Below are 22,678 nucleotides of genomic sequence, written 5' to 3'. Positions count from 1 at the left end.
TTGCATTTTTGAGCATATAAATACAGCTGGCCACAAAACAAAAATTATGTCCTAGAAAAACATCTAAGATTTTGAAATTGAGCTGAATTATCCCTAAGAATGAAAGTGGAACCTTTCCAAAATCATGTGAATGTACAACCAGCACCCACTCCACGACCAACAGGAGCCTCCTGCTTCAGCGCTTGCATGGCACTTGGGAAAGGGAGGTGTGGACCGAAGGAGAAACCTGCAACCAAGGTGGCAGACCTGACTACCTGCTCTTTTGGTAATGCTTTCCCGGGTCCAGTTCCACCCTGAACCTGATCAGTGAGCTTTCCTGGAAGAGATCTGTTTCTGTAAAAAGATCCTCTTTCAATGCATTGGTGTTTTCTGACAGCAGACTCTTTCCATTCTTGCACACAGTAAGAGGGTTTTTGTTAGAAGTCAGTACCTAAAACATTTCAGAAGTGTAATTCCACACCAATTACCTCCTTCCCCTAAAACTCTTGCTAAGACTGGACTGTAGTGAACAATAGTGCCATACCTTTCACCATGATGTGAATAATGATTTGATTTTTTCTTTAATTTTTTCTTTAATCTGGGAATCCAAAAGATGCATTTCTTACCAGGCTGCATCTATTTATATACGGAGCTGACGGTTCCACTCTGTGCTATAAATCACCGCATGGAAAGTGTATATCCCAACATCCACTCCAACCCTAAGCAGCTCATTTTTTGTCGGAATACGACACTAAGGCTCAAGACAATCTATCCCAACCAAGCCAACGTTGTTAAATATTGCTAAATACCCTTTAAATCAGCAACCAAGTCATGGAACTCCACCCCTCAGAACAAACACAAGAAGCAAGGGCCAGAGGGGACCAGATCTGACGCCTACCTTTAAGGCTCCTGCCTTAACCTGGCTTTACCTTTTCTTGTTCTGAACTCTGTCCTGGTAAGCAAGGCAAGCCAAATGCTGCCTGCATCCCATTCTGACTGAGAATAAAAATGCCCACCTTGGGCTGTCTGGGTTTGAGGTCTTTGAGCCGGCTGCTGAAAGGTCCAACATGCTGAAGTTGGCTAGCACACACATTCCTCAGCTCACAGCTCTGTGCTGTCCCCAGAGCTGCTCACCTCCCTGCGTGCATCACAGCTCTGCCTCAGGGCCCGTTCAGGGAAAACCCACTGGAAACGCTTCAAGCAGCTCCACGACACGGGGATGGGGTGACACAGGGCGAGGGTGAGCCAAGAACCAGCACTTCACATGAGGCACATGCAGGGAAACACCACTTCCTCTGAAAAGTCATCCCAGAGGAACCATAACAGCTCGCGTTTCCACCACAGCTAACTACCAGCAGCCGGCTTCCCCACAGGCAACACAATCTTCAGGGCAATAACCTGTGACTCCCACGTGGCTCCTCAACACTACTGAAGAGCTCAGTGGCAACTGTCTGTACGCAGCATTCCCTTGGATGCAGTACCATGGATCCAGGTGGAGGCTCTGCTGGTGGGACAAGCATTACAGAAATCCCAACCTGCTGCACTGAACTGCCTGGAGACACAGCTTGCTTAACCCTGTAACGATACTTGAATGTAACAGCAACATCCATGGGAAAAAGATCAGAGGTGCTCGTTACAGCTTCACAGCAGACAAGGGGTCTCCTGGAGAGTAAAACTTACAGATCAGTGGGGTTTCCTGCTGGCCAGCTACAAATGTCATGGACGTTGCCCCTTGCAGCATCTTTCCGTCATACCCCCCTTCCAGTCACAATCTTTGGATAAACATGACCCTCTGTGCAGCAGGGCTCACATTTAGATGATCAGTTTTAAGTACACGGTCTTGGTTTACAGGACGATGTTCAATAAGGAAAGGCCTGAGCAACATTAAATCTGTTCTAATACTTAATATTTTCTATTACACTTTCCCCTCTGGAAAAGAATACTGCTATTGAAAAGGCCATTTTTAAAACTGGTAATGGCCATAAGGGAAACAACTGTACAGAGCAATGTATCTTGGGCTTCTTGCACATCACCCCTTACAGCTTTCAAAGAAAGAGGAACAAACAGAGCCTAAAGCTGCACTGAAAAACAAGCAGCGAAATTCCTGTCTCTCCCTTTCCCAAGCCCCAATGATGGTATTAACGGAGCATGCTGAGAAAGACCAGTTATGGTTCTGGTCTTGGTTTTAAGTTTAAACCAACTCCTAGTCTACCACAGAAGTTTAAAATAAAAGTGCCTTACACTGGCTTGACCCAGCAAACAGCTGATGCTGCAATAATGCTCCTCATACAGCTTGCAAAGGAAAGCTTCCAAACCCTAGGGAAGACTTATCTTTCGTAAACTCAAGCAGTTATCTTCACTGAATGGATAAATTAATACATGTTTCTCCCTAAGAATACTACAGAGCACAAAGAATTGCAAAAGTGGCAGGAAACACAAATTCATTCTTTATCTGCTGGGAATGTGAAGGCCACTGTGCTGATGTCATTCACACTGTCCCAAGGTTAATATGTGCTGTACCATTGATTCTCTGCTGGTTATCACCAGTCAGTAGGCTATTTAAGATTAAAAATCAGATTAAAAAAAAAAAAAAAAAAGCTGGCTGCAAAGATACACAGGAAAAGGGAAGTGAATAACTGAAAGTAACAACTCTTCCCTGCAGCAAATGAACATGGAAATAGCTTCTCTTGTAGAAGAGACTGACAGTCAGGACTTCAATGCAGAAAAGACTTCTTACCCTCTTGCCCCTAGATTTATTAAGTATCCTGCCAGTGAATTTCACTTGCACAGCCTGGCAAAAAAATAATTATGGTTTGCTCTTAGCTCTATCGCACGGCATCCTCCCAAACACAAGGACTGCTCTGCAGTTACAGCTCTGAACCACAACACCAAAAAGTATCTGGGCTCAGTCTTAGCTACAGCACAGGCTTCATCTCAGCCCGTGTCTCACCTCCCTCTTCTAGCTGCTGTCCATCCCCTCTGCTTGTTCCCCGCTGGTGAACTCTTCAGGGCAAACTCTAGTAATCGTCTGGGAGCACAATTGCAAACAAGCTCTCTGCTCTACTTCTCCAGAAGGCTGCCAGTTTCAAATGGCCTTTTCAGAGCAAGATCATTCATCTGCATTTCCAAAGGCACAGTTTCACCCTTGCGCAGAGAAAGAGTAACATGCTTCATTAATCCACAGTGACTGCTGCACAACTCAATTCCCTTATGTGATTACAAACAACTCCCCCCCCCCCCCTTTAAAACAGGGCAAAAGACAATGACATTCTCCACTGCAACACCAGAGCAACACTTCTTGGAAAGAATATGGGGCTGAAAGTACATGTTTAATAGTATGGCAAGAACCAGAGTGGTTTTTTGTTTACAAAACACACTGCAACACTTATCTACATTTGTGAAGGACAGCATGTGGGACACTGAACTCTCTTTTCCAATGGTAAATTTAGTGGTTTATTTTAAGAGATCAAATAACCTTGCACAAGATTATAGCCTGTACGAGGTAGCTTATGGTTGTGGACTGAACATCCAAAAATCACGGAAGGCCACAGAGGTGGTGGCCTGAGGTGACAGTCACTGGGGGAGACCAAGTCCTGAGGGAATTAAACCCAGCAGCAGGCTGGAGGGCAAGGCCGCACTGGCTGCTAACGAGCTTTAATGCCAAAATGAAGCCTGGCTTATCGCTCCCAGAATTGCCCTAGGCTCACCTAACACAGACAAGCACTCGCACTTTACCTACCTTCTGGGATTAATCTGCATGAACTATACCCATCTCTCAGTCTGCAGACCTACTTATTTCAGTCATTTTTATTCAGAAAAAGAGCAAATGCCACAGTCTTGCCCGAAACCATGACAGTAGTTTCAGTGAGAAAAACCTGGCAAAGCACCGCTACGGGTATCACCATCAGGAAATGAATGCTCTCCCTCAACTACTCTCTCCCCTTCTTCATAAAGGGAAGACTGGCCTTCGGTGTTGTGAAGTCAAAAAATTCAGAGATAAAGAAAAGATGGAATCAGGTGACTACAGAAAAGGAATATGCTAATCACAGAATAAGATCCTGGTACGTTGTCTTACCCCAAACAAATTGAACGCAAAGTTTCTATCCAACACCAGCTGAGCAATGCGAACGTAAAGCTTAAAACTTGATTTTCAACATCTAGAAAACCTGTATTTCTAAACTAATCATGTTTAACTATGATCTATACAAACATCCTACAACTGAACCTGCCCAGGAAGCGCTGATATGAAGAGGAGTGCCATCATTAAAGAATTTCTGTAGGCCAGCAACAGCCCAATTGCAAAATGCTTACAGTAACGACACACCAAATACCCAAACAAGGCAGAACTTGCACACTTTGCCACAAAGAGGCTTAGACACAGAAAGTTATTATTTATTTTTTTTTTTTAGGTCACCAACATTTAAGAGTTACCAACTCTGTAGTGGGACAAGAGAAAAAAAAAAAGGGGGGGAAAAAGAAGCAGACAATATAGTGTTGCTACATATGAAGATTGCTAATGGCTACAATTTTCCATTCAACAGAACTTCTGATAGTAAACTAGTTCCCTGGAGAACATATCTTGCTTTTTCAAAGGAAATAAAAAATAAAAGCCTAAAGTTTCTTTTTTTCCTTTTTTTTTTTTTTTTTTTAATTTTTATTTTTAATGCTTTTTGTTCCACTGCCTGCTCTCACCTCCCATGTCAGTAATAGAAAGATGATATGCAGAATGCGGGGAATTTTTCCCTTTGATTTTCCCATGTTTCCAAATATACATAATAGCAAAGGGAAATGAAAGAGGAAGAAAACTGTGTGTAAGGGGAGGAGGAGATTCTAGAATACATGTAATTCAACTGCGGGGAAAGGAAGAAATGAGGATTATACATTTTTAATTGCATAAACATCAAATGTATTTCTGTATTCTGAGAAATTTTGGAAAAGAAAAATAAGTCATTATTTGTGGAACCAAATGACTTTGAAATTCAGGACACCTCTCGTGAAACATTTTTTCTCCTCCCTCTTCCCTCATTCCTTACCGTGGTCTGATTCAGAGCTTTATGACACCAACACGTGGTATTACTGCAAAGGATCTAAGTTCTGCTGCATTGACTTTGCCCCTCACGCTGCCGTCACGTTAGCACAGGGACGAGGTGCCAGCTCACACAGGCCCAAGACAGAAGCAAGGCTGTTGGTTGTGTAAAAGCATAAATGCGTTCCTCTGGCTGCTTGCCTGCTATGCTGTCCTTCAGCTCTGCCAAATAACGTGTGACTGGATAATGGCCCATCATATTCGCGGCAGTATCAGGAGACAAATGGAGCATTAGCTCACTGGAAAAATCAAAGATCCCATTTAATAGGTTTCTCAAAGGAATTTTTTTTTAAATTAAATTTTAAACAGTAAGAGCCTCTTCATTTTAATATATTACAGATTTACGTGCGCAGAAAGGAAAGGGCTATATCTCCAGTAGCATAGCTCCATTTTAAGGAGCTCCTCAAGTATGCCACGTTTTATTTCAAATATTTTTTCTCAGGAGGCAAACTTTATCGAATTCCTAAGTCCCAGCCACTTCAGCTTGTACATACCGACTGTGTCACTTAAACTAAAAAGTCAGAGCTGTGACCAGGGAGAAACAGCTGTGTCAGAAGCTGATGAACATATCTGACCTTGGGATTTGCTACAGATAGTCTCCTTCTGGGGCTTTAATTCACAGTCAAAGCAAGGGGGGACCTTGCCTCCCTACAACAGGATCCCAGTTCCATACCTGCTCCACCTTGAGGCACCCTCAAGCTTTACTGTGCCACCCCCAAAACCCCACGGAAGGGAAGGACAAGAGGGGCTTTGGGACCAAAATGCCTTCTGGAAGCATCTGCCACAAAGCAGCATGCAGCTGGGCACTAAGGACTGCCCTGATTTTTTGCCCTGTCAGCATGCTGGCTTGAAGGAAATGGCAATCGCCGATTCCCTTTAAAAACATGAGCAATCGCATTCACATATTCCAGTGAAACAAATGTCATTTTTATGAGCTTCATTAACTGGCAACTGCCACTGAGGGACTCCACAAATCCTCGATATTGGCAGCTTTCACTGGCACTAAGTTTTGCTCACAAGTTTCAAATCCAGACTTTGTCACTCCCAGACAGATTCCAATACAGTCTATTACTGTTCATGCACAGATGAATGGTAACAGGTCCCTGCTAATGCTCCAGATCTAATAACAAATATTTATACTTCTCTTGACATTGCAGAATCTGATGCCCATATCCTTTATTAACAGCTTCCATTCAAGTCAGTTCGAGAATGTTAATTATTAAGGATTTAAACATGAGTACTCAATTGCTTTTAAGTTCAGGATGTTACCAACACAGCCACCCTTTGCGAGAGAATAACTTCCCAGACCTGACGTCTGAAGAGACCACTCAAGCCACCTACTTTGATCGCCGACCTAACACGAGACAGAACACAGACGCCCGACACAATAGTTTGTGGAGAGATTTATGTAATTGGGAGCCTGTTATCTGAAAGTGAATGCAGTTAACAAAGATTATGTGCAGGTCTGTGTCATTTTAAAGGATCTATAAACACTGAACTTTCTGTGTTTATTATAGCGTGGCAGAAGGGGAAGCTGATGTACACAGAACAGCCAGTCCGGATGATGCCACCCTACTGCTGAATCCCTCCTCTGCAATGACCTGCTACCACCTTTCGCTTCATTCTTCCTCTGCTGGAACTAGCTGAGCTGAAACAGCAACAGAATAATTGAAATGTTAGGTGTTAGGTTTTATTATTAATTTAGGGCCAGATAACATAAGCTTTTTTGTTTTAATAAACTTGTACACGTGTTACGAGCACGTTGTTTGTCATCTCACTTGCAAGATGTATTTTCCCCTCCTACACCTATTCTAAGTCATCTTGAATTGAAAACAGAAACGTAAGCATGATACATGAGGAAGCAAGAAGAGAAATTATGCAGAGGGGAAAAGAGTGGCACTGTGAACTAACAGGGCAGGAAGCTGCATTTCCAGGGAACAGCATGACATTTAGTCCAAACCCAACCAAATTTCACACAATGATTCAAAGTGAAGGACTATCTGCAAACATAAAGGTTAATGGGGTGCTTGTGTTCGCATATATGAGACTCTCTCAAAGACAAGTCTGAGGTATTGTTTACTTCTGAGAGTTGCTGCAACTTCCTGGTGAATTACTCAAGAGCCTCTGGATGCGCAATGAGACAGCACTCCACGTGGGACAGAAAAAAAAGGAAAAAACAGATGTCAGGATACCAAGACACAAGTAGCTGAGAAATCCAAGCTTTATAGGCTAAGCAAGATCAAAAGAAACAAGCCCAGATCTCACCAACAACTGACTAGAAGCCGTGGTCTCTCACATGAGGTACTTTGTCACTTGTCCTTTTTGTGCTGAAAAAAAATAAGAAAAGAGAAGCTCCTCCTTATGCCTATGCACAGACTGTTTGTAGGTTACAGTGTTAATGCAACCCATCATCCCAACAGTACCCGATACTGCAGAGATGAAGTGGTTTATCCCAACAGCCATAGTGCCTGCTCACCCCCAGAGAGTCTGAGCCACAGAAAGACAAGTCTGTAACCTGGAGCACAGTTTGTTTTTCTAAGCTCACGTTGTTTCCTCACCTGCTCAAAACACTCCTGCAGCTGAACTCCCCCTGGGAGACCACCCTGTTCACTTCTGAGAGGAACCACTCATGTCCCACTGCAGCAGAGGACACGAGCAATAAAGCAATAATTCAGCAGTGTCTGCTTCTCCGGTACAGAGATTGTGGGTCACATTAATTGGTGCATCATTCCAGCAGTAAGTATGTGACAATAAAACAGGAGGTAATTGTGAACAATAGTAAATAACACACCCACACAAGATAGTCCATAGGTGTGTGCTATCACATTTGCCGCTTCCCAAAAGGCATTCAGCATGGGAATACAGCTAGGCGGTATCAACAACTAGCTTCTAATTCTCAGGTTAAGTATACAGTGTATTTCTAAGCGTTCAGATTATGAGATTGCTCGTACTGCCTTTTGAAAATAAAATGTTCAGCTTGTTTCTCTTTTATATATAGAATAATCCATATTTGTATGCAGATTGCATGTTCAACAGGTAAAGCAGTAGCTAGAAGCCAGAAGCTTTCATAAATTCCTAATGTGACCGAGAGTGTTTTCCTTAGTTTTTCATTTCTAAAATGGGTTGGACAGGAAATTATTTTACCTCTGTGTAAACACAAAAAGCCAGCCCCTCGACATTTCCAGCAAAATTCCCCACCCTGCATCAGGGTGAAGAGTTGAAACCATAACACTTTCGATAAGCCAAAAAACCAAAGATAAGTCAATCATCTCTTAAAGTTGATTCAGCTCAAACTAAATATTTTCATGAGCTAACTCTGAACTGTTTTGTTTTGATTCTGATCTCCTTTTAACAAGAAACTATTGTAGTTGGTTTAAACTCCAAAATGAAGAACTGTTTAAATTGGAAGATTGTGTTTCCTTTCGCTCGAAACAGTTTTAAAACTGACACCAGTATGCCATTCAGCTTCCAAAAATATTCAGTTTATTTGGCAAAATACGGGGAAAGAGTTGAAGTTCACCAGCTATGAAAAAGTGAGCATTTAAACTAGTTCACATTTTATCAAAGCCTTGATCTGAACTGCAAGGCTGAACACCATTAGTTTATGTGCACAGGCTGCACAGGCCAGCAACTGCCTTTCACCCTGATCTCCCCTTTTAAAGTGTACAGCTGAGCGGAAACCCCCAACTTTTGTGGACATCAAGATGCCTGCTTTTTTTATTGAACATTTGTGCATTTGCAAAGCAAATTGTTTCAAGATGACTGCAGGGTCATCTTCATGACCATCACTTACAACCTCTCTCATAACATCAGTTCACAGCGTACACCTCCTGTTAATAGGGAATATGCCCCTGGCTGCTGAAAATAGGGTATAAGACTCTTGGCTACTGAGTCCAGTTTGCTGGTCACCGGGTCACCTCTTCCATCCCACAAAGTTATTGGGAAGCATTTTTAAAAACAATTGGGCAGATGGAAGGTTGTTCTGACTCTAAACAACTCCAGACCAAGTATTTTGCCCGTTATTCATCACTGACTTACTATCTCATAACTAATGACAATGTTGACACTGCAGGGCAACAAGAAATCAAAGCTTCCTTCCCTAGAAACTCTTCCCCACAGTCCAAAAGCCATGTACATAGAATAAGATTAGGAGAAACCAAAAGTTAAGTTTGACAAAACACATTTCCATTACTGGAGTAACTGGAAAAAAAGACCATGTCTTTGAAGTATGAAATCACAGTAAGCTGAAGAGTAATAGTGTTCATCAGCCAGCAGAATATTTTATCAAAAGAAGGCAACAGATCCTGTTGAATCTCAAGAGACTACTGGACTTTGATGTAAGAGTGTTTGGGTGGACTTAGCCAGAAGAGTCTTGCCAGCCTTAAGACCTAAAAGAAAAGCTGGACACTGCTCACGACCTAGTAACTCATAACCTTGCTCCTACGGCAAGCACTGAAGGGACAGGTTCCGCATTCAGGTGAATGGCACTCCTCAAAGAAAGGGAAAGTATTTCATTTCCTTGTTTGAGGTACGCTGCTCTTCACTTTTCAACCAGTCTCTCTTTATTCTTTAGTAGTAATTTATGTTTATGTATAAGCATGTGATAATTACACAAGTTTCTAGAGAGCCTTGTAACACACCTGACACCTTCCTTTATACACTTGGATAGAAAATGCATTCCTCTGCTAATCCAAACTACCAAATTTCAGCCATGTTCCAGATTAACTGCTGTTAATCATATTGGCGCTATTACTTCTAGCAAGACAGAAGGTATATATTTTTTATCACTATTTATGTTTTGTTAAATTTATTCAGATCTCATCATCATTTAGGCTATACAGAAGTGTTCATTAATTAAACCCCCTTATCTGGATTACCTTTATATTACTTTCTGTAAATTTTGTGTTGAAAAGCCTTGGCAATGTTACAAAAAAGATAAACTATCTGAGCGTAACCTACAACAGACACAGCACAGCAAAGTAACAGTGCTGCACAAGGCAATGAACCAAAGTACTAAAAAGCCTGCATAACTGCTGGAACATTTTACATTACTGTACCAATAAATAGTTATCAAAAGTTTTCAGCACCAATAGAAGTTGAAGCAAGCCTTCCTTGAGAAGCTAAGGCAAACTTCTCCTTGTAGTCAATAGCTAGCAAGCAGTGTTAGTCTGTTTGTGCTTGTTCCTGTTTTATAAGTGTTTATAGTAGAAATAAGAGCTGAAAATACTTGTTTGAGCAAGCTTATCCGCCAAGCACTGTAGCAGTGAGCGCGCAGAGTGCTTGGCAAGGAAATATGAGATTGAACAAAAAATGTAACCAATGGCTCAGGACCTAAGCCCTCTTTTTAAAATGCAATGTTGACAGAGATTTTAACAGATAATTAGTTATCTGAAGACAAAGCCCAGCATTAAGTCCTCACAGCCAACTGCTTGTTGCTCTTGTGTTGCTCTTTAATACCTTCCTAGCAGTTACTAAGAAGAGCTTCATCACCAGCCACTCCTCCTCATTCCTGCTGGTCTTTTGTTGGAAAAAATCCCTCTCGAGTTAAGTCAACGTAAGACAAACTAACATGCAAAAAAACATGATTTATTGAAAGGCTGCTCCAAGTTCTCCACACATGCTCAAGTCCCCATGACTTTGTAAGGTCTGCCTGCACAGAACAGGAGAGAAACAACAGCACGCTGTTACTGTACCGCGGAGCAACGCTGCACCGAGCACTTGCAGCAGCCAGCACGCACACACGGCTACGGCAGCACTTTCCAAACTTTCCTGCTTGCAGCCCCAACACCTGCTCCAAGCCCCTTTCCAAAGGGCTGAAGGCTCCAGTCTCTAACTCAAGCCACCGCCAGCCTTGGGACCAGCCTCAGCTGCCAGGAGCCCACCACCCGCCAGCAACGGGGCGCTTGGCAGGCAGCACTCTGATGGACATCAGCAATGCCAGCACAGGACCCTCGGAGAAAGCAACGATCGGGGACATCACTATGAAGCCCAGCTGTTGGCAGAGCTGGGAAACAGATTCGCACTCCTTCAACGGAGCCCAAACGAGAGAGCTATGACCAGCCCCAGCGCTGGGCAAACTCGGCATGGCAAGCCCACGGAGAGGGGCTGCTGAGGATGCAAAGAGGATGCACGAAAGTCCCGTTAGGACCCTCCAGGGAGTGCTGCCCACCCTCAGCGGGGACCCCCGAGCCTTGGGGGCACAACGCCCGCTTCCCCGGGGGAGCCCCCCTCTCTCCTCAGGGGGGCTGCTGCCAGCCCGGCCCCCGCCCTGCTCCTCTCCTCGGAGCGCCGGGCGCGCTGCTTACCCAGAAGCGGGACCCGCAGAACACCTCCATGGCCACGGCAAGGGGAACCGAGCCTCTCCTCCTCCTTCTCCTCCTCCAGGCCCACGCCGGGCAGCGGGAGAAGCCGGCTCCGGCCTCTCCAGGGCGGGCCGGGGCTCGCCGGGCCCGCACCTCCCCGCCCCCGGCCCGCCCTCGCTCCCTCCCTGGCGGCGGCGGCAGGCGCCATGGCCTCGCCCCGCTGCCATCGCCCCCTCAGGACGGGAGGCGCCGGGCCGGCCTTTATCGCCTCGGCGAGGCTGCCTCAGGCACCCCTCTGTAGCCATTAGGGCCGGGGAGAAGGTGCCAGGTCTCCCCTCGTGGGCATGTGGCTCTGGGCACTGAAAGGCAGGCGGTGCTGCCAGTGTGGGGCTTCTTGCTCTGTGAGGGTGGCTTCCCCATGGAAGGATCAATCCCCTAGGAAGACGTTTTCCTTGCTCTGTGCCACCTGTGGAGATAAATAGGGTCTGCTCTTGGAGGGGGACATTGGCAATTCCCACATAGCAGGCAGAGAGAGGGCTGAGGGGCTTGCACATGTCCCCGGTCACCTAGAGATGTCTGCTGGCGTCCTGGGTTTGAGGCTGTCCATGTCCAACCGTCCAAGCTGCTCAGACCAACACTTACATCTCGGAGACACTCAGTGTCTTTCCTCTAGAAGGGATTGACGTGTGGTTACCTCAGGAGCACCACAGATGTGAAGAGAGAGCAGCAAACCCAGGCCCAAGACCTGTGCTTCCCCGGCACAGCCCCTGCCACACAGCTCTGAAACCAAGGGTGCTGGACAAGAAAGAACAGATGGCTGTTCATAAACAGTGGTGTACCTTGAGTCATGGATGTCTGGAATCTCAGGAAAATGGCCTTAGTTCCCTATTTTTTCTGTTTATTTGTTTTTTTTTTTTTTTTTTTTTTTTTTTGTATTCCTGCCTGGCTGTAGCCTAGCCTCACTGGTATCCTACTAACAGGAATCAAGAGTTCTCCAAGCTACATTTAAGCCTGGCCACTTCTGCAAGTGCCTAAATTATTGTCTATCTGCAGCCACTTCCTTCATGCTAATTGCATCCTCTGTAGACATTAGGCTGAAGCAGTGGTGTGGCTCTATTTTAAAAGCTTCCAGTCAATAAATTTCACATATATGTGTAACTAATAGATTTTGTAGTGCACCTTGTACACAACCTGGCTTTTACTTCCTCACAATGAAAGAACACTGTTTGCTTTCCTCTTGGACAGGACTTGTCCTTCAGAATTATTGCCCTTCCAGCACCTGCTGTTTGTTGACCTGCTTGCTGTAGCATCTGGTCCAATATCATCATCTCACCCAAATCTCCCCGTTGTCACAAATCTACTTAAATATCTTAAGAGTTCCAGTGTCCATGGTGAAGAACCGTCAATAAGAAGGCTGCCATCAAAAATTTTCAAAAGAGGGAAGAAGAAAGATGAGAAGCCCAGAATTGCTGTGCACCCCAAATATTTCTGTTCTAAAGAAAAAAAAAATCTGCTTATCTTTTATGCCTGGGCCATTGACACTAGGTTTGATATCCACTGGAGGTGATATTATTGGAGAAAGCCAAATGCTTTCATCTAACAGTGCTAAGCATTTGTTCTAGCCATTTACTATAATCTGGCTACAGGGACACAGTTATTTTTTGCTGTAGAAATGACTGAACTTACTATTGTAGCAAGATAAGATCTCATCCAAGATTAAATTCTTGGGTGTTTGCCTGCAAGATTTGAAATCTCAGACTGATCCAGGCTAATCAGCACAATCACATTACAACCTTCTGAAGGAATACTTACAGGAACCCTAGCCAACTGTGTGAGCGAGATATTGAAGGACACCGTGTGCTCTCTTTGCAAATCTGACATAGGAACTTCTGTTCAGTGTTTGTTCATAGTGAAAGTTTAAAGGAAAGTCAGCAATAGCTAGGAGTTCTCCTTTGTGGTTCTTTAAACCTCTTCCCCTGCAATTCGGTGAAGTTTAGAAACTTGTCTTAAATTAAGATTGGCTTTAACATTACGAGATGTCACAGGTAAAAGGTACCTCAAGAACAGTTACCAGAGGCTGTGTGTACAGGAGGGGCGAGGTTTGTTTTATCAGTGTACTGTACATGGTTCCATGATATGTGCTATGTGCCTTAATCCCTGATTAAGATATTGACTTCAGAAGGAATGCTCCACCGTATCTGTAGGGAAAGGTCCTGCATCAGGGTTTTTCCCTGGGTCTCACAGGATTCTAAATTAGGTGGGATAGATGATTCTGCCTTTTGCTTCATTTCCTAGTTTGCGGTGGGCAGCTTCTGCCTTCGGTAGCAGCTCATTAAAGAGGGATGGTTCTGCTGAGTGGGTGCAACGGGGGTGCCAGCTCACCTCTTGTGCCCCTCCAGAGCTCACGGACTGGAGGAAAAAGTCCAGTCTGGACCTCACAGCAGACCCTGCCGCCTTGCACTGACTTCACAATGTAGTTATGGACTTCCAGGTGCTGTCTGTCAAAAAAAAAAAAGGCTGGCAGAGAAGGAAAAAAAAATCAAAAGCAAGAATGAAAGAAATATTAAACAGTCTGACAGATAAGATGGAGGGAAAACTTAAAAGCTCCTGGGAAGGGCTATGGTGAAAGATTCTGCTGAACCTGCTGCAAAGCAGAGCCTGAAGCACTATCACTCTTTGGTCCTGTTTCCTTTTGATGATGGAAGGAAGATGGCTGTACCTAGAACATGTAATCACTTCTGTGATGTTCCCCAAAACGCAGGCTGGCTACGTAGAAAAACGCAATGGCACCTTTTGTATGAATGTCAGGAAGGTCACGAACTCACCTTTTCTCACCATATCTTTATTCTGGGGAGTGGCAAGATCAGATCTGAGTTCATTCATTAATGTATTTGCATCCTTTTTTCCATGGCAGCTGCATGCTAAAAGGACTTTTCACCTGCTAACTTGTAGGGCAAGTGTTCAAAATCAGCGCAATCATGAAAGACCTAAAAGGCACACCCAAGGCCACACAGAAGCAGGTTAGCTATAAACTAGAGCGATTGCTGGGCAGAAAGGAGGTACCCTGAGAGAAAAGCCAGTTGTGTAAGCACAATGCCAGGTAAAAGGCAGGCACCTCTTCAAACCCTCACCTCATGAGGACTTGCAAGGCCCTGAAAGTGAAGCGTGACCTACTCTCAAGGAAATCAGCATAAAGAAGGACTTTTAGGGGTGAGGGCTGGGGAGGGCTTGAACTCTGGGATTTACAGCTTTACTGTTAGTTGACTCCAAATATCACCTTTGTTCTCTGCTGAACAGCACAGAAACTCCCTTTCTGAGACCTGCAGAGGTGTCACGGATGATAGGAAAAACAGGCCACTATAGCATCATTTACAGCCCTATAAATTCACTTGTTAGAAAGAGGATGACACCATGTTTTAACAAGTAAGATATGGACTTGCAACAAACTGCTTAAAGTCAACACTGCATGAGTAGCTGAAGATATTTTTTTTTTTTTTGAAAATATCAGCACTGTTGCTTATAGTGTTTTCTTCTAGCAGCAAAGGATTTTACTTTAATTTCTTTCTTTCTGGAAAGCACGATGGCCAGTTTAGAAGTCCCATAGTTAAAACAGACGAGGGAGCAGGCTGGGAACACGCAGCCCTCAGCTTTTACTCACAGCTTCACCCTTTGCTTTGTGGCATTTATCAGCTGGGTGGCTTTGTAGGAGCAGAAGGCAAGACCTTTCCCCTGGCTGGAATCACAGAGGTGGCACTTCCCTGGAGAACCAGCGCAGGGAGAGGGACCACACCACATTTGGCCTCCAGCTGCCTTGTAAAGTCCTCCTGTTAGCTCTGGGGTGAGGTGGGATCCGCCCAGTGCTCTGTTGGAAGAGAAAATGGTGTACGCATGACTCCTCCAGGACACTGTGTGTAATGCCATCCTCCCCTGTTCCGTGAGTGCTCCCGCATTTTGTGCTCCCACATTTTTTCCCTGTGAGCCGTGAGCAGAACCCGGACGTGCTGAGAACCGTCCAGATTGCCCCAAAGTGGTCCTGGAGCTGCTTCAGCTGCGAGCAGCTGAATTCTGAAGGCACTGGGTGTCTTTTATTTTAGATAATTTCACATACATACTCTTAAGTGCCTAAAGAGGTTAATTAAACCCATGGCAGGTGTAACACACCTCAGTTTGTGGGTGGTTTAGCTGCAGAAAAAGATTTGAGTGATGAACAAACAGCCACAGACAAGCCGCACATGGCACTCGAGCTTACTGAGGCCAAGACCCAAACTAATCTATGTCAGCCCCCAACACACTTGCCACAGGTTATCCTCTCCCCCTGCCAGCTTGGCCACCGCGTAAGCCTCTCCTAGTTTTAATGGGCTGGAGCCGTTCAGGATTTCATCACAAAACTGGCTCGCAGAAGTCACAGTGGCTGCAGGAATCCCGCTGTGAATGCAGGATCCTGCTTTGTTTGAATGAACAGGGAGTTGTCACTGGCCCTCGGCCACACTGGGATGGTGACACCCAGCAGAGAGGCTCTGTGCTGCCTTCACCTGTCTCAGCTCGGCACATGCTGTCCTCCGCAGCATTTTTAATTTGCAGAATGACTCCAACATTAACTCCTTCTTGATTTTCCCAAGAACAGCTGGAATCTACCTTCTCTTTCTGCAAAATAATTGTTAGCACAATAAGTAATTAAGTGGTTTAACCGTCCTTTTTATTTTCCAGCTGGAGCTTAGGGGTCTTTGGTTGCACTATTCGCACTATTAAATAGGTACTGAAAGATAATCTATTCAGGACCTTGAGGACTTGCCAGTTAAAGCATCCGGTGACTCAAGCAATAATAGAAAATGCCAGAGGGCGTTGCAACATTATATAGTGCTGTAAACACATCTGAAGCATAGAATACAGCACATGGAATACCCTTAAACCCCAATCATCCTCAAACGCAAAAACGCCAGCGAGGCGGTGGCTGGCGGCGCTGGAGAACACGCCAAGCCGACCAGAAACAGCAGGACCTCAGGTGCAGCCTTATCTAAGGCACACAAACATCCCAGCTAAAGCACTTCGTGGCATTGCCATCTAGTGACAAGCACTCAGCCAGCGCCTAGCCAGCACGAGCCACGCAAGGCAGGGTGATTATCCTCCTCCCATGCTGGGCCAAGCAGAGATTAAACTCCATGTCCAAGCCCACGGGTCGCAGATGCTGCTGCTGTGTGCGAGTGCCCACGCAGAGCGGACACAGGTTGGCACACGCAGGGAGATGTGCTGGGCTCTGCGTTTGAAAATGTTTCAAGGCAACATCAGCACATGCAAAGACAAAGAAGCCTTTGAACTGCTGCCATGGCCTCTGAGATGCTGAACAGCCCTGGGATCATCTCTGGATGCGCTGCTGTCTCCTGGGGCTTTGCTTGAGCCCAGGCACAGAAATGCTGCACATCAGCCTGGCTTTGGGCAGCTCCTGCCAACACCAAGCAATGCGTGGCTCCGTGGGCTGCCACAGAGCACCTGAATCTGGGACAAATCCTTCCTCTCCTCCTACCGTAGGAGGGGATATTTATACATTTAGCGGCTGGAAAACCCCGCAGAAGGAGAAACCCTCCTTTTCTTTTGCACTGCGCTGCTTCTGTCACACCGAACTAGGACACGAAGCAATTCCCCAACAGGCAGAGCTACACGGCAGGGGCTTTCTGACCAAAACCCCGGGTAGCCCGAGCTGTATCCCCATGCCCTGGCCGGCAGCTCGTCCAGCCCAGCACCTCTTCCCAGCTCGCTAGGTGGTAGCAAAACGCTGCGCACCGCGCCGAGCCCTGCCCGCAGCCAGCACCGCGCCCCCTGCCCTGCGTGGGTCCGAGACTCCCCAGCTGCAGGAGCCTCCCCCAGGAGCCGATCGCAGCTCATCGTTTGCACCGTGCTGGTGGAAATAAAGGGAGCCGGGCACGTTTCTTTAAATCGCTTTTTATTTTTTTTTTTTTTTTTTTTTTTTTTTTTTTTTTTTATTGATATGGGGGTAGGGGTGATGTACAGATGGTGTCTAAAACTTGTTGGTGTGTCTTTCTTTTTGCATCTCCAGAACATCTCCCTACAGAAAGGCTGAAAGGCTTCTTGTATTTCTCATGCAGCTACTTGCAGGGTTTTGCAGAGCTCTGGCATAGGGATGTGGTGAGCACACAGCCCTTCCGATGGGACACTGCTCTCCAAAAAGGAGGATGGCCGGCCAAACTCACTGAATTGTCTGGACTAAGCCAGAAACAAATTCAGTCTGAAGTGCTACTCCCCAAGAGTAGCTACCATTACGTAGAAAACAGTCTAGGTCCATGTGGCATCCAGATTACCCACCGAACAGAATAAAATGCCGTGCCCAGGCTCTGGCAAGTTGTGAGCATACCCACAAGCAGCCAGCCTGGGTGGGAACCCTCTAAAAACCACAAGCAAAACTCAGCAAAAAAAAGCTTCACACAGGAATACTCATGAAAGCCAGCAAATAAAATAAAATAAAATAAAAATAAATAAAAAAATAAATAAAATAAAATAAAATAAAATAAAACAAAATAAAATCCCCCTCCCAAGTTCCACCAATAATCCACATTGAAAACAGAAGAATTTGATTTCCCCTACAAGAAATATCTGACTTCCCCTCAACTCACCTGTGTGCAGAGAGGTGTGAAGTGCCCACAGCTGCAGACTGCCCTGCTTTTGGGGCCAGCCCTGCTGCCCTCAGTGCCATCAGGACCCTCCAACCTTGTGGGGTTGGCCCTGCAGCCTGCACCATAGGGATGCAGGACAGAGCTCACCTCTGGAGTCCTGCTCTGCATGGCTTTCTGTGGGATTTTGCATGGATCCACATTTTGTCTCTGTTGGAAGGCCAATTTTCTTCCTACTGCTTTCTACTTGGAGATAGATATGAAAGGGCTTCCACCAAAACACACTCTAGACAACATAACTGCCCTGGGTGCCAGCTTTTGGGTTTAGGGTCCCTCTGGCTGCAGAGCGATCGTCCCGGCTGCACAGTGGCCAAGCACTTGGTTTCTCCCTCTAGTGGCTGCTCCTCAGAGCAAAGGAGACAACTCACACTGGGACCTGCCCGTAACCCCTTTGCTACAGACCCCTGAAGAGTTCAGGGCCAGATTTTTCTGGTGGTACCCAAACAGCACCTGGGGGCTGAGCCCCTGCTGCCCAGCAGCTCCTGGGGGAGCACCACCACCAGCTCTTGCTTTGCAAGCAGCCAAACAGCTGCAGGAGCGATGGAGGAGAGGCTGCAGTGCTTCAGGCTGGAAATCCTGAAGTTATAAATGTGCAGAAGAGCCCGGCCTCTTTGCACAGCCACCCTTTTACATGGGCAGATGAAACCTGCCCCTTCTCCAGACTCCGTCCTCCCCGGCTGCGGCTGTCCTCACTGCAATGCCGGCAGCCTCCTCCGCGGTAAGCAGCGTGCCAAATTTTGCTTTGCCAGCCCCGTGCAACTGCAGAAGCACCACTGACGGGCTCCTTGGTTAGTAAAACAGCACGCCCTGGGCAGCGTGCTGGGCCGGATTTGCTTGTGGTGCCAAACCAAATTGTTTCACAAAGGGCCGCCGTTTCGCAAGGCTTCTTTAAACTTCCCGTCTGCTGCTGCTATGCAGTACCTATGCCAACTGTCCACAATTAAAACATTCCTCAAGATTTGATCTGAATGATACAGATTATCAACAACAACAAAAAAGGGAAGTGCACATGGATGTTCTTTTCAAAAGCTTTTAATAGGACACATTTGTTTTTGTCATTTGTAAAGATTTACACTCGTTTTTTGTCTTTTTGCTTTTTGTAAAAAGGAACATTTTAACCCAATTTTGCCCATGAATACCACCTTTTGTTGCCCTGACCAGAAGACCTTGTTTTGGCCTATATACCTGATACAGTATAACAATATATTAACTATTAAATACAAAGTTCTATAATATATACTAGGTTGTTACGGACATTGCAATGGTACTGTGCCTACTCTAGTCACCTTGTGTAATAGTGTACATGGGTTATTATAGCCAAAGGGGCAGAAAAGGGGAGACTGGGGCATAGCCTAATTTACAATGGTAACACTTTTGTTTTCTTTTTTTTTTTTAATCTTTTTTAAAATTTTTTATTTCCTTGAACACACCTTGTGCTGAGTGCAATCCACAGAAGTCAAAAACAGTGTTTTCTTTGCCCTCCTCCAAAATATCTACAGTATAAACGGCCTGTAACCGAGCTATGAAAAGTCAGTCCTATGTGCAAGGGGCTGTAAGAATGGAATTTACATTTTTCCAGACACGTCTGCAATCTCTCTCCTTCCTCCTGTGTCAGCCTGGCAATGGCAGAACATCCTCCTCCTGCCTGTATACAGTAAATCCACAGTATTAAAGTGCTGGTGTGCTTGAATGAGCTGGATAGCAATGCGACTACTTTGCCACCAATATGGGCTGAGTTCTGGGGGTAGATGTTTTATATCAGTACAGTCCTTGAACAGTAATAGCACTGCAATATCATAGAACCTTAGTTTAGCTGCTTACTTCTAAACACAACCTGGATGCAGGCTCTGAAACTAAGCTATAAATGTTGTAATACAGTAGGTCTGGCTCCAGGTTTATGAAAAGAAAATTGTAGGTAGAGCTGCTTCTGTTCCCAAGATGCTATGCAGACTTTTAACAATTTCTCTATAGATTTCTACAAAAATATAAAAAATTCTATCAACATAACCATTCTACAGAATTCCTGTGGATTTTGTACATTTTGTTTAAAAAAAGTCAAATTCTATAAAACCCCCCCAAAGGTATTTAAAATTATCTGAAGATTATTGCACGCACTGCAGTACATTTGTATTTGTTTTTCAAAAGGGCGTCTAGAAAAAACTTATCTGGTTTAGAAAACAAACTATTTTACATGGATTTCTTTTCCTGACTGCATCACCGTACAGGATTTTTTATTGGCTAGTCCTTATTGAATATTCATGTATGATGTAAACTTTTTGTTGCTTACACAAACCTTGTCAGTGGGCGAAACCCCGAGTCTTGAAAATAGAACAGCCTTTAGACTTTGTTACATTTGGAGTTGAGCATTTGGATTAACATCACATCACCATTTTGTGGCACGATTTCAAGCTAAAATGCTGCATGCTTTTTTATCAGGAAGGGACTGTATCATTCCAGAGATATAAACACACGCCTGATCATTAAGGAATCAGGGTCAGCAATTTCAGTGGCCTAGCTATTTTCCCAAATTATTTAGTAAATGTGAAAGGCAAAGCTAAGGCTCATTATGAGTATAAAACCAAAAAGGGATTACGAATATTTCTCAGGCTTAATACACTGTAATTTTATTATTTCCTTAAATATAATCTGGGGGAAGAACTGATGAAAGGTTTGTTTGAAATCATTGCTTTAAACGGGCTTAGCTCTGGATTTGGCCAGGCATATCAAAGAGAGTCTTCTCTGTGTGGGCCCATGGTGAAGAGGGGAAAAATGTCCCAGCCAAGAATTAATCTGTCTGCAGTAAATAGTTCAGAGTGTTAATCTTCGTCCTTCAAATACACCGAGTGCCTGACTTCCTGCTGAAGTCCCTTCCATTTTCACAGGACATGTAAATCAAAAGGGATTGTTTATGGAGGAAACTTCTTTGAGTGAAAATAAAGGAGCTTAAGACCTGACACAGGCTGTTATGTATAAACAGCATCTTTTCCTGGTGTACATACTTGAAGCTAATGCAGACACATGTAGTTGTAATGGTCTAATCTCCGAACGGATAAAAGGCTGTGTATCAACATCTTTAAGTGATTTGAAAAGATCAGTAGTGCTCAAAAAGTTACAGACTCCTGACTGGTAGAATTAGCAAAAATCCTTCTCGTGCTTGTGCTGGTTTAAGGACGTGATCCAGCAAAGACTTATCCACACATGCCATTTTAAACCTGTGACTGTTCCCATACTTAAAACCATGCCTTCAAAGTCTTATTTAGCCTACATCTTAATTTGATTTCAGGGAGGTTCAGTGAAGTTAATGTCTGCTTTCTATCAGTCTTGTGAAGAGCAGGATGAGTCGAATGGGGCCAGCCCCCAGTGATTTCAGGCTGCGCTATCTGCTTCTGTGATTGCTTTTTGCAGAGGGCATTAGCGCAGAAGCAAACAGTTCATTTCCTAGATGACTGATGCTAAGGACATGTTAACAAAGTAAGGACACGGATTCCATTTTTGTTGACTTTGTATCATGAAGTTGCTGCTTAAGGCTTTTGCTAGATTTGCTAGATTGGAAATAAAATTTCATCAGGGTTGTGTCAGTTAACTCCAGCAGTGGTAGCAAAAAACCCTCAACAACCATTTCAGTACTTACAGACTTCCTTACATGCGCTCTGTAAAATAACTTTCAAACTGTAATAGGCCTCGATTCTGCTCAACACGTAAATATAAGATCATCAACTTCAATGCAGTTTAAGCAAGAACTTGAGACAGGTGCTCAAGCGCACTGCTGTCCTGGGGGACTGAAGCCACCTAGCTCAAACCCTAAAGCTGGCCTTGTTCTCACCTGCGTCCTGCTGCAAAAAGGGGGCTCCCCTGGGAACAGCAGGCTTCTGCAGGTGTGGAACTCAGCAAAAGCAGCAGCCTGTCTCCAAGATGCTGGAAAACACTTCAGAAGTGACCACAGGCTTTTGTTGCCACGGTTTCCTAGGCACATATGAAAATTATCCGTTGACTTGATTTTGCGAGCCACCAGTGGATGATCTATAATAATCCTGTTATAAGTCAATATTGTGTAGTGCCAGCGTACAGTTGGATTGGCTCTACATTCACTACCTTCAGGTGTATATCAGCATGTTGTACATCCCGGGTTTTGTGCACCTGTTTTTTTTCTCTAGATGTCAATTTTACACAAGATTCGAATATTATTTGGTTTAAAAAAAAAAATGCCACTGCATTTTTATACTATCCAAGCAAGCTTTTCTTTTTTCTTTTTTTTTTTTTCTTTTTTTTTTTTTTTTTCCTTCAGAAAATGACTTCAGTCCAAGGGGAAAAATAAATTACATTAAATAATTCTTATTTACTGCTGACTGTGGGATACATTTCCTCTGTAATGCACTAATTGGCTACATTTTGTGCTTTGCAAAACAAAATGAAACCCAAACAAAACAAAACAAAAAAGAGAAGGGATTAAATATATATTTTTAGGTTAAAATATTCATAAAAACCAACTTTATCTCAGAAATATTCTGAGATACATAAAATAGAGAAAAATTAAACGAGTCTTTAGTCACAAAATGTACTACATCCCGCAATACTAGATTCAATTAATTTAATAAAATATAATATACATATAGATTCTGCACATTGTA

The 22,678-nt window shown here is 44.4% G+C and overlaps 1 protein-coding gene across 2 annotated transcripts in view; it reads right to left on the bottom strand.

Annotated features, from left to right (window-relative positions):
- ABCC3 (ATP binding cassette subfamily C member 3) overlaps positions 1-11,476 on the bottom strand; it is a 47,925-nt gene extending 36,449 nt beyond the window's left edge. For both annotated transcript variants that reach the window (XR_014318740.1, XM_082774855.1), the window contains exon 1: positions 11,371-11,476. Coding sequence is in view for 1 of the 2 variants with exons in the window: in XM_082774855.1 (XP_082630981.1) it covers positions 11,371-11,400 (30 nt within the window). In the remaining variant the exon portion in view is untranslated. The remainder of the gene's footprint in view (positions 1-11,370) is intronic.
- Between the last annotated feature and the right edge of the window lie 11,202 nt (positions 11,477-22,678).

Source organism: Aythya marila, assembly GCF_965140915.1.
Source record: "Aythya marila genome assembly, chromosome: 18".
Classification (NCBI taxonomy): Eukaryota; Metazoa; Chordata; class Aves; order Anseriformes; family Anatidae; genus Aythya; species Aythya marila.
The sequence above is the reverse complement of the archived record's forward strand: the minus strand, read 5'-3'. Positions and strand labels throughout refer to the sequence as shown.